The 13,242-nt window shown below is 32.6% G+C and overlaps 1 protein-coding gene across 1 annotated transcript in view; it reads right to left on the bottom strand.

The window, feature by feature from the left end:
- LOC106475058 (calpain-15-like) overlaps positions 1–6,078 on the bottom strand; it is a gene marked incomplete at its 3' end in the record, with an annotated part of 25,867 nt that extends 19,789 nt beyond the window's left edge. The window contains exon 1 of the mRNA XM_013935756.2: positions 5,479–6,078. Coding sequence (XP_013791210.1) covers positions 5,479–5,921 — 443 coding nt within the window. The remainder of the gene's footprint in view (positions 1–5,478) is intronic.
- Positions 6,079–13,242: the final 7,164 nt, after the last annotated feature.

Here is a 13,242-nt window from a genome sequence, read left to right on the forward strand (position 1 = left end):
GAGATGACATGGCCTTTCACCCGTGATTCGTCTCAAAAGGGTTAAAGAAAAGATAAGTGACAAACTGTTTGACTATAAACAACAGATTCATAAAGTGAGCTGGAAAATCAGTGAAGAGAATTAATTATAATACTCACTTAGCGTAGTGTTGAGCTGACAATTAATTTCTGTAGATATATTCTGAATGGAGATTTCTCCAATAAGCTATGTTGGTATGGTACATATATAAGGTGTGAAGCCTCCAGACTGGATATTTTTGTCTGTAGATAACCTTACATCATAACATACCAATGTTATTACTGGTTTCTCATCATAAATAAATAGAACAAACCCAAATGCTCACAGCTTTAAAACATTAAGTACATCATTGTTGGTTCTTTCTGCCTTTTATACAAGTTGAAAACTTTGAATCCAGTAGTAAATAATCCAAACGTAAACACGCTTCTCTATTTTTTATATAATATACAGACAACAAAGGGTCATTCAAGACACATCCAACCTTGGGAGAAAGTTAAAATTTAAACCATTATGAAAGTTTAAACTATCTATAATGCATATCTTTAAGGCTTTCCCAAACATCCTACAATCTAGCCTGCTTATGTGGAACCAAGTAATTCTAATGGTAAGTAATCCATTTCCACATCTAGCCTAAGGAGATACTGCCAAAAGGACCTCATGTCCACTTTTATCCATACATTGCCAAAAAGAGTTTCTCATATCTTTTATGCTGTTCTTCTGATTTACATGTTCCAACATCATTTGCTCCAACACCTACTATAAAAAACAAAGATGTTTCCTAAGTTCCTAACTGAATGTCCGTCCAATGTATTGACACATGCTAAAAAAGAAATGTTGGACTATAATCCTGAATATACTATGTGTATCTACACAAAATATGGTAAGCTTTTAATAAAGTCTGTTGCACACAAAAATAAGGTGTGTTAGACACATATCTGTAGTGAAGATGTGTCTGTGAAATGTTGACATCAGTTTGACTCAGACAAGTTGGTGATGTTCACGTGAAAAATAAATACACTTTTGTCTACCGTCCAGTTTACATATTGTATTCACATAACCTCTAGAACTTCTTATATACAGTTTTCTTCCTGTATATTGTTGTGTTTGATACTTACTCTCTTCCACCATGACCTGTCACTAAATAATCAAAGTAGGGTGAAGTGAACAGTTAGTTGGTAACTCTGACATCAAATACATAATACCATGTTAATGGCACTCGGGAAAAGGTTGTGGCTTGTTCACTCCACATAGGGTTAAAGTAGCTGTCACTAAATAATCAAAGTAGGGTGAAGTGAACAGTTAGTTGGTAACTCTGACATTAAATACAGAATACCATGTTAATGGCACTCGGGAAAAGGTTGTGGTATGTTCACTCCACATAGGGTTAAAGTAGCTGTCACTAAATAATCAAAGTAGGGTGAAGTGAACAGTTAGTTGGTAACTCTGACATCAAATACATAATACCATGTTAATGGCACTCGGGAAAAAGTTGTGGTATGTTCACTCCACATAGGGTTAAAGTGTCATCATGCTCTATAATGTCCTGTACTTTAGCAAATTCTTGTTCTTGTTCTTTCCACGTACAGCTTTTAATTATCTCGTTCCTCATTAGAAGCAGCCAAAGGTTCACGCCTATTAGGGACCAGATATCTGAATACTAACTGAACCTGTCCTAACTATTATACACACACTTGTAAACACTCATTCCCCCAAGGCAACATTTACTTTAACTGTACTTCCTTGGTTTCTACTTCTAATTGCTGTTTTATCAATCTAATAATAATAACACAATCTTCCACAAAGTGATTTCTCACTTCTTCTGTATCTTGAAAATTGTCATCAAGGTTACATATGTCATTTTGACAAGGTATATCTTGTTCGCAACATTCTGACATGTAATCAAGAACTCTTTATTTTCACTACTTCCAAACTTTTATCTGAAGTTCTGAGACTTTTATCAGTCATCATTTTCAAATCCTTCTCAACACTAATATCTCTCCGACGAAAAAACAAAGGTAGTTCAAAATATTCATAACCCTAAATGCATCACTTCACATTTGTCAGTGTTGAAACTCGTTTTCCACTGATTAACCCACTCAACAAGTCCTTCTGCAATAAGGAAATCTTTTCCAAAAAAACTCATTGGTTTAATATCTTCAGGTGTCTCATTATTAAAGTAATGGTTGAGCTACAAAAAAATATCTAGTTTAAGAAGAGTCCTAAAGTTTTGGATTTATTTTATCAAGATCATAAAGAATTAGATATGATTTAAATAAGATGTTTTAAATTATTGGGAGATCTTCCTACAGACAGCTTGTTTCAGTGGTTAAGTTTATTAAGGGTAACAGTGTAAGTCACAGTTTTCAAGAAAATTAATTTTCATCAAAAAAATTGTAGAACAGTCTGTCAATATGAAATGTGTAATTCAGGGCTCAAAATTAAGCCAGACCTTTTAGACATGTCTGGTAAATATTAAACTACTCCACTAAAAGATTCCATGCTTCAGTCCAGGGCCGAGATCTTTTTTTTATAATAAAGATCACATGAAAGTATGTTCTATAGAACTCTGCGAAATTCATTCTATTTTTTGCTTTTTCTGATTTATTTTTCTATAACTGTATCTTTAAATATATTTTAATATTTTATTACTAATTACATTTTACAATGTTACATTATCTTAAAAGCACCTAACACTATTTTATTAAATGTTTGCTTTATCCCACACAATAATATTCAGAAAAATAATAATGCTGCATATAACATTATATTGCAATACTATTATTATTATATTACAAATAGAATGCTTAGTTTTATGGAATGAATGATATCATAATGAATTGATATTGTAATACATTGCAAGAATACTCAATTAGAAATAAAAGGAAAATAGTTTCATCTTTGTGTAGCAATAAATAATAAAAAGAATGAGTTGTGGCTAAACTCTCTTAAAAACTAAATACTATGTACTCAGGTTAAAAACTAACAAGTATTGAGGTCTTGTTTTTCAGATGCTGATTGGTTAACCTTGTCAACAGTCTCAACCTGCAGTAATTTTGTAGTTACAATGATTATTTACTGTTAGAAACCAATCTAAGGAACTGTAGTAATATGGAGATATTTTAGTAGGTCTGTTTTCCAATCATACCATCTGACCAATAAAAGTAATTGAGAAACTTCGTCTTAACTTAGGTTTTTCATCAAATTTTTAGTCAAGGACTTCCCTACACGATCACCTTAAATAACCAGCTGTAAATACCTGATCTAAGTAACTACACTATTAGGACCAGGACTACAACAAGCTGGAGTTTCATTTATTTTTTGTAGTTTCAGAGTTTTTTAGCTTTTTTCTCGGTATTCTGTTGGGCTGTAAACATAAGGCCAAGTAAAAAAAAATATATATGTTTAACGTCTCTTCCCGCTTCCTTTTTAGTATCTGCCCCCCCCCCCTTTTGTGATTTTTTTTCCAATTTTGAATTATCACTCCTCCATCGTATAAAGAAACAAAGAAGACTTCTGTATAAAAATGAGATGAACACAGTTGAATTATTTTGCCCTTTTTTCTTTATTTGTCATAAATTCTGTATCATTTTGATGAAAAAAAAATTAAACAAAGAAGACTTCTGTTTGATATGGACCTTTGAAAACAATCACGAAAAAAAGGTGCAAACTTTCCTTCAAAGATGTCATTAAAAATAAGACTTCCTCCTTTCTTATTTTTAAAACTCTGGATTGTAAACAAGTTTTTTTTTACTTGGTCTAATTTTGAGTTTTTAAAACATATTTCTTGATAGAACAGTAGTTTGTAGAATTTTAAATTATTTATTATTTGGCCCATCAAGTTTCCATGAACCAAACTGGCAATCAGGCAGGAAAATAACAACAATCTCAAGCCCCATTGATAGTTTTAAATGTATATAGGCTACCTTTAGTGTGGTTTTGATGGGTTAAGTCCTAAGGGTAACTTAGACAGACACAGAGAATGGTCTTTTGTTGCTATAGTTCTAATTTTAATGAGGTTTTGACAAGTAAAGTACTTGCATTATTAACATTATTAAAACACTACATAAAAAAAAAAACAATTTTTATTAACACTAAACATTATTTGTACTTTATCATTATTATTGAAACAAACACACAGAACTAAACATCTAAATACTTACGATATCAATAGATTGTAAAACTTTGTGTACTATATTGTGTTTGTTGTAGAATTTTGTGCAAAACAATTATAATTATTCTTGTGAACAAGTTTTGTTCTGATGTCAGTTTGATATGACAACATCAAACTAATATTTCTTTAAAGAAAATAAAGATATCCAAATTTACAATCATGCTAACGTACAAACAATCTATAAAATAAATTTATTTATATATCATAAATAAAACTGTGTCAATATGTTCATGATGTTAGAAAAACACATGGGTTCAAGAAATCAATTTTACACAAAGATACGATACCCAATAACCCGAGAGCTTTCGATAGGTGGACCTTTTGACAGCGCTCGGGTTATGGGGGTATCGTATCACTATGTCAACATGAAATATCTTTATAAAAAAAAAGTTTTCTTTGGTAAAACAGCACTAATCACAGACTGTCATGTTTCCATCATGTATTTCACAGAAAATGAAAAGTCTTTAATAATAATAATGTTTAAAAGTTTTATTTATAATACATATAATATATTTACATATAAATTAACAGGGCAAGTTGTGTATAGAAGTTAATGATTCACCATATAATTTTACCCATTACAAGAAAAAGGCCAAAACTTGATAGTGAAAGTTGTATGGGTTTTCATTGTGTTCAGTATCTCCTTATTTTCATGCTTTATTGACAATATTTTACGAATTTATTTTTACACAAAAATTATGGTAGTGTACATACTCTTTTTTTTCTCTTAGTAATATACATTAAATTTAAAAATATTCATTATTGGAGATTGATTACGGACTTCAACAGCCTTGGATACACTGAATCCTCTGGACGAGAGAGTCAGTGGGTGATGACATTTTGGGTAACTTGTGTATTCAAACCTGTTGGAGTTCATAGGTTACCAGAAGTTACCTGAAACACTGTTAGTGTTACCCATTGCTTATCTTGCCCACAGGATATAGTGCATCCAAGATTTTGGAGTCCATAATCAACCTTTTATCTTCACTGACAGCCTAAATCATCTGTCAATGTCTACAACATTCATTATTTGTCTACATTATAATTATGTAAGGAATTATAATATGTGCAGATAAATAAGCATGAAAAATGCATTATAGAACACTTTAATTTTTAATAAAAAAGTATCAGGTTCCCATATACTATACACAAACTATTGTAATTAGGATAAGCTTCCAAGAAAAAGATACAACTTCATATACCAAAACAAAATATATACCAGTAATATATAAATTAATATAATGTTTGTATTATTATTTCTACAATACATTTTAGACAATTACACTCACCGTGATGCTGGAAATTTCTCAGCTTTTAAAGAATATTCACTGGTGTCAGATGTTGATTCTAGCAGCAGTGAATTTTGGGCCTTATTGTTTTTTTGTCTTTTTGCTTCCACAGATGAAAGAAAACCAGATGCTGGAAAACATTCGCTATGACTATGAGAGCTTGACTGATACTCAAAATCATGAATTCTTGAATTTGTTGGAGATCTACCATCAACAGGAGGGCTACTGTTTACTGAAACAATATGTGTGGGAAAAAGGCCTGGCTCTTTACGTTTTGGTGAGGTTTGCCTCTTTTCTTCACTGAGACCTACGTTTCTTTGTAAATCTAAAGAAGCAGCAGGCTGACGTTTGGCACCACAAAATAAACACGATGATCTTTCGGTGGGGTTTATTGATGTACAATTTTTACAATACCACTGTAAAACCGAGGCATTTGATCCCATGTTCAAAAGTTCTTCAATAAAACGCCCTTTAAAATCCTAAATAAAATGTAACCTACACTTAAATATGCACTGACTAACTTAGTTATAAATACCAAGAGAAAAATTAGGCTTACCCTTTTTAAATTCAAAGACACAGCTGACCCGACATACATTCATCTTTAAGCTTACACAAATTATTGACAGAGGGCGCCAACTTTTGTATGCATGCTAAGAAAAGTCACACTTCCTATAAGGTTAATTTTACACTACCTTTACAAAATCCAAAAAACTATCGTTGCAAGCTATATTTTCAATGTTTGAATTTAGATTTTTGCTAAATGGCACATGACGTCAAGATAAGAGACATTCATGAAAGTTAAGAATCGAAGTATTTCATGAAGCATGTGGAAACAAGGGAACAATAAAAAAAAAATCGAGACTCATTTCAGTGAGTAGATGAAAAGTTAATGAGTAATCAATGTGTTATGAGTAGCCAAGAAAGTCTACAAGCGAGTTTATTTGTGAGTTAGACATACTTAGTTTTGGAGTTTCTGGTGAAACATTGTTTCTGAAGCTAGGCCTACATGAGTTTCGAAGTTTATGTTGAAACTTTTTGTTTATAAATGAAGCCTACAATTTGTGTCAAAGTGAACATGGCTGCAGCAAATGTTTGTTGGAGAAATACGTTAATTCGTTATCGTTTACCAAATAATAATAATAATAAAATGCCCAACGATAGAATACATTACAAAAATATCAAGACAAACAATTATAAAATTTGCGCTTCCTAATAGGGTTTTAGAACAGTCTCGACCTATTCTGTAAAGTTTACTGATACGTTCTTCATACACCCCTACAAAATTTAACAAACGTCACTTTACAACTAGAATATATAGTATAAGATACTGATTTCAATGATGTGTACCTTGCCTTGAATTGACAAAACAAGACCATCCCTTTATTTTGCCCCAGTGACTTAGTGGCATGTATGAAGACTTATAAATAATGCTAAAAAACTGGATTTTGATACTCGTAATAGGCACAGCACAAATACCTGTTGTGTAGGTTACGCTTAACAATAAACAAACAAACCCTGTAGGCTAGGATAAGAGAATATGTAGATGTTCTATTAAGAGTAAAAACAAAAAAAAATAAGTTTTTACTCATAAAATTGTAGCATAATGTGTATGAAAAGAAATTACCTTGTTTAAACAACAATCTTAGATAAGTGTCCAAGTACACAATTTTTTTCAACTAATCATATGCTAAATACGTTGTATATGATTCTATTCTTTTCACAAAGAGTTCTTGCCAAAGTCACAAAAAAAAGTAAAGTAACTTCCATTGCCCAATAATTTCGACCTATAATTAACAAACAAACAAAAAAAACAAAAAACAAAGGATGAAAACTACCATTTCGTACTAAGGTCTTCGTATTACTGTGTGTTCATTACATATAATGATGATATACATGCGGTTTTTGTATGCAATTTTTGAATCTGAAAAATATTATGTTTTAATCTAATAATAGCTAGTATAGATACTTTTATCTGTTGTGTTATTTATTTTGTATATTATCAACCTCATATCTATTACTTAATTGCACTTTCTAAAACATGTCATGAAAGTAATATTGGACAACAAGTGAGCCCGTTGAAAATTTTAGTAGTACTTTAATGTTCTTAACGTAGAATGAGCCTAAAATTGTAAGATAAGCTCGAGAATTTGAATATGAGATTCTTGAAATTTAGTTCAGGAAATATTATATTTTTTCCCCAAGTCTTATAGTCGTTTTCATATGGTTTATTCTGCCATCTTACTTCAGTTAGTACTTTATAATTTAATCAATGAAGAATCTATATAGAATCCTATTAATTCATTATGCTTTATTTTTTTAATATGTTGACTGTGATAATAATGATATTTTAATATAAGCAATTATAAATATATGTATATATATATAACAATTTGAATAGGAACTGGTTATCATGAAATTATATATATTTCAAAATACAAGAAGTTTCCGTGTTTTTCTATATGTTTCTGTATCTCGTTTTACCATGGAACGGAAGAATGTTTTTTCAGACATTTAACTAGGTTGCGCTGTTGAATCATTGCTGTCGTTTAATGAAATGTAACTGGGTGGGTAGTTTTGAGTCTCAGGACAGTGGAAGTTAGCTCTAAACTTAACTTGGAAAGAGTACGTGGTGAGAATATTTCGTTTATTATTAAATATAATTGTATCACACTGTTAAGAGTCTATGTTATCATACTGCTTCATTGTTGTAACCGAATTTATAACAGTAACATTAGTGTTGCATAGGGCTTTTTTTTTTTCACCAGTGACTGAGTACAGCCTAGGGTGACTAGTGTAGTGAACCTGAGCCTTACGTTCATGACTAATGACAGTGATGTCGTCAATGTTGATGGACTTCACTGTGTGATTAATACATATTTACGAGTATTACTGCCGGTTTGGTGTAATATATACTAGCGTATTCATTTGATAACAAAGTTAAGTTTATCTTAATATTTTTGTGTTCTTAAATATAGTTTTTTTCCTAAGTAAAACATATTCATTACAACCACACGATATGGACTATATCAATATTATCATCAGCATATCACTATATCATATATATGGAGATACTTGGATAGTAAGTATATTGTAAATCAGTGTCTTTAACAATAGTAACAGTAATACTTTTTAAACAGATAAGCAAAAATAAACTGAAAAATGTTTACAAAAATAGTACAATATAATTGAAAAAAATTTTACTTGTCACAAATAAATGGAAGGTTGTAAGTTTATTTTTAAATTTTTTAGCCTAGGTCCCCTCATCACATAATGGCTAAATTTGGTATGAAAACAAAAACATTTTTAATGACAATATCACTATAAAAAATGGAACATATGTATCATCATATGTTCAGTAATTGTTGGGAAAACATTGTGTAGGGAAAAATATATAATGAAATAGATAGAAAATACATAATTTATTAATAAAATAAATGTACATCAAGGCATTTCAAAATAAGGGGATGGAAACTTAACAAAATTTCCTTTTTACAAGTACTAAACTACTTGTTTAAGAAAAACAGAATATAGGCATGGGTGGATATTTTGTGGGCCAGTATCATATCTCATTACCTTCATGATCTGGTAGTTTCCTCTTCCCTGGGATTTCACCTTCTCTCTGTAGTTGTGTTGATTACCTCTGCTAGATTTTAACAAAGGGGTGTGTAACTTTCTTACCTGAATAACAGTTTTTTTTTCTAGGGTCTTATTTCCTTTCGATCCTACTCAGTGGCATGTGTTGCCCAGTCAATTCCGTACTAGTAACCTTTATATCGGTTCGTGGTTGCAACGGGCTATGTCGAGATGAGGTGTTCCATAAGACTATCTGGACGCAATTCTAGATGGTAGTATTATCTCACGGTACAAATCCAGTGGACTGCTACTCATGGATTATCATGAGTAAAGCTAAAGGGGAATTTGCCAGTCCATGCTGATCTTAGAGCTGAATCAGTTGAGATTGGTTTACTTTTAAAAATTAGGGAATGTGGTTCACCTGCTGCACTGTCTCCAGAGGCCTGTTTTTTGGAACTCCCCACCCCTCCACTTCTACTAGTGTGGCTAGGGAGTCCTTACCACACCCATTTCCCAGTCGTTGGGGTGGTAAACAGAGGATTTTTCTACAGAGTGTTGTGTTTTCTCCACTCTCGGAGAAGAGGACGAAGTTGGGGACCCTCCTACCAGATGTTGGTAGAAGCAGGACCAACCTCTGTGTGAGCCTACTTGTAAAACTGGTCCAGATCTGATGCTTAGCTATCCAATGGGGGTGTGCTTGGACCCTGTTATGAACACTGTCGGGTCTTAGGTTGTTCATACAGGGGTCCACTATCTCCTCGTAAATCCAAATGCGACGCGGTCCAATCTTAGGCCCTTGGGTAAGTGGAATTCTCAGTGCTCACTCAGCCAAGGGGGGTGGTGAAGAAGACTATTCGTAAATCCAGACCGGATGAGTTCTGGACCTTGGGTGGAGTATAGCATATATGATCCTGTCAATCTGAGCCTGGGATGTTGCCTTTTGGACTTCTTCAGGTTGATCAGAAGGATTGATCACTTTCGTGTTGCTATCTTCTTTCATAAATCCGGTAGTTCGAGTGGGGATCCTATCACATAGATATGTATATATTTGAGGTCCAACTGACCTGGCCACCAACATGGGATATGGGTACCATGACCCCTTAAATCCGGCCCCTAGTCATGGAAACTCACCTGCGTGGTTGGGGCTGGCCCATCATACTTACTTGTGTAATATTCCAACCTTTTCACTTTTCTGTAGTTCTGGGTGAAGAGCATACCTGTTCTGGATGTAGTGTGGTTTACCCCACTTGGGTAACACATCTCGTGGTACACCTTTGTTCTGAGTTTATCTGTCTTATTGTTATTTTACATGAAAGACTACCAGTCATTGATACACAAGACATTGTTTTAAATCAGCCAAAGTCTTTCATGTAAAGTAACAATAACACAGACAAAACAACAGTCATTGATACACAAGACATTGTTTTAAATCAGCCAAGTTTTGTCTGTGTTATTGTTACTTTACATGAAAGACTACCAGTCATTGATACACAAGACATTGTTTTAAATGAGCTGAGTTTTATCTGTCTTATTGTTACTTTACATGAAAGACTACCAGTCATTGATACACAAGACATTGTTTTAAATCAGCCAAGTTTTATCTGTCTTATTGTTACTTTACACGAAAGACTACCAGTCATTGATACACAAAACACTGTTTTAAATGAGCTGAGTTTTATCTGTCTTATTGTTACTTTACATGAAAGACTACCACTCATTGTGGTAACATTTTGAACCTTAACTTGGTGAGTTGTAAGTGTGTTATGATTATTTTTATTGGTTGTGATATGGCTATTCATCTGACATTTGGTTTGGTAGCAGTTCCACAAGACAGGTTTCCAGACTTTTATAAATAAAATGTCAAGTATTAAAATAATGATATTTTATACTAGTAGCTGATCATTTTTTCAGGCGAAAGAAACAAATACATGCAGATTCAGAGTTTCTTAATGAGATGGATGTTGTGCATGAAGGCTGGCTGATTAAATCTCCACCGGAAAAAAGACTATGGAAAGCTGTAAGTCAGTTAACGTAAAAGTTTATTTTTATCTTGTGTGTCTGTGGAATCTTTTAGAAAATTTGAAAAATTATCAGGTAATTGAAACTATTTTGGTATGTCTCGATAATTTTAATCTTCGTGTTTTGAGGCGTTACTGCCCCTATATCCTTAATGCATCATATATTGTCATCTTAATATTTGGCTAAATATTCTTTAAATATGAATACAAGTAGCACGTGTTTGAGCTATTAAGAATTAATCTTAGATTGATAAAAAGAGATGGGAGTGACTCGTTGAGTTTAAACCGACTTCAAGTATACAACTGTAGAGAATATATATATATAATTTATGTATGTGTATTATTTCAAATATTTGTACATAAATACATTGTTATATCCTATATAATTTATGTATACGTGTATTATTTCAAATATTTGTACATAAATACATAGTTATAGCCCATGTATTTTCTGAAAACGTTTAGTTTAATAATGCTGTTTATTTTGCAAAACAAAAAGTTGTTAGATAAAATGTAAAAGGTTTTGTGGATAAACGTTATTTTGTACTTGTCACAGTTTGTCTCGTGAGTGACAAGACTGGTTGTACATTTGTCTCGTGAGTGACAAGACTGGTTGTACGTTTGTCTCGTGAGTGACAAGACTGGTTGTACGTTTGGTGCATCAACTTTTACCACAAACATTCATAATTGATGAATAGCAGAAAAAGTCACAATATTCTGAGGTCAACAGATTTACTAAATACAGCACTAAAAAACCTTTAATTTTAGATTATATTAAGGAACAGTCATAAAAATAGTTAGTCATAAATGAGAGAATGATTCTAAACAAGAACAGTTTCGGATATCCAGTTCTCTACCTACATTAATATCTTGAGTTTTCCTGTGTGACTAAGTTAAAATACATAGGTTATGTGGATGTTATTCAGTTGTAATTCTTCCTGTGCTGCTTTTCATTTGGCAGAAGGCCTTGATCAATGCCAGTATGTTCACCACACATACCAACAGACACCAACAGACAATGTATTCTCATCAATGCCAGTACATTCACCACACATACCAACAGACAATGTATTCTCACAGAAGGCCTTGATCAATGCCAGTATGTTCACCACACACTTCAAGGCCTTCTGTGAGAATACATTGTCTGTTGGTATGTGTGGTAAAGATACTGGCATTGATCAAGGCCTTCTGTGAGAATACATTGTCTGTTGGTATGTGTGGTGAACATACTGGCATTGATCAAGGCCTTCTGTGAGAATACATTGTCTGTTGGTATGTGTGGTAAAAGTACTGGTATTGATCAAGGCCTTCTATGAGAATACATTGTCTGTTGGTATGTGTGGTGAACATACTGGCATTGATCAAGGCCTTCTGTGAGAAAACGTACAAAGCACGTGCATTAATTTAACCTAGTCTTTAAAGTTAACCTTGTGGCATCATACACAACACTTTTGTTTGTTTTTTCTCTCCATTACGATATGATTTAAAGAACTTATTAAAAGCTGTGTGAAATAACTTATTTTCTGTATAAGATACACAGAAAACTAGAGCTGGCCAGGATTATATAATCAGTTACGTACGAGTCTTGATTATGTCAATTGACGTCATGTAAAAGTTATCGATTAATCAAAATTACACTTAAATTTATTAATGCCACGAAAATAATTAACTAATTGAAGTTAATGTTTCTGATTATTACTGTTTATAAATATTCCAACTATCCAAATAATGAAAGTATTGCCATAATGATTTCTCATTATTTTCAATTAATTCAAGGTTTAGCTTAATTTATCAGTGTCACAACTCAATAAAATAATAACTAATCTAAGTTAATGTTTCCGATTATTCTAGCTATTCAAGTCTCTTGAGAATTATTGACTAATAAGCCAGGCTATTAATCAGTTATAAAGTTCCACTAATTTCTTTATAGGTAAACCCAGCACTCGTTAGTAAACCTAACTACAATATGAACGGTGTAGGTAACCCCGGCACTCGTTAGTAAACCTAACTACAATATGAATGGTGTAGATAACCCAGGCACTCGTTAGTAGACCTAACTACAATATGAATTGTGTAGGTAACCCTGGCACTCGTTAGTAGACCTAACTACAATATGAATTGTGTAGGTAACCCTGGCACTCGTTAGTAGACCTAACTACAATATGAATGGTGT

Source organism: Limulus polyphemus, unplaced genomic scaffold, assembly GCF_000517525.1.
Source record: "Limulus polyphemus unplaced genomic scaffold, Limulus_polyphemus-2.1.2 Scaffold8032, whole genome shotgun sequence".
Taxonomy (NCBI): Eukaryota; Metazoa; Arthropoda; class Merostomata; order Xiphosura; family Limulidae; genus Limulus; species Limulus polyphemus.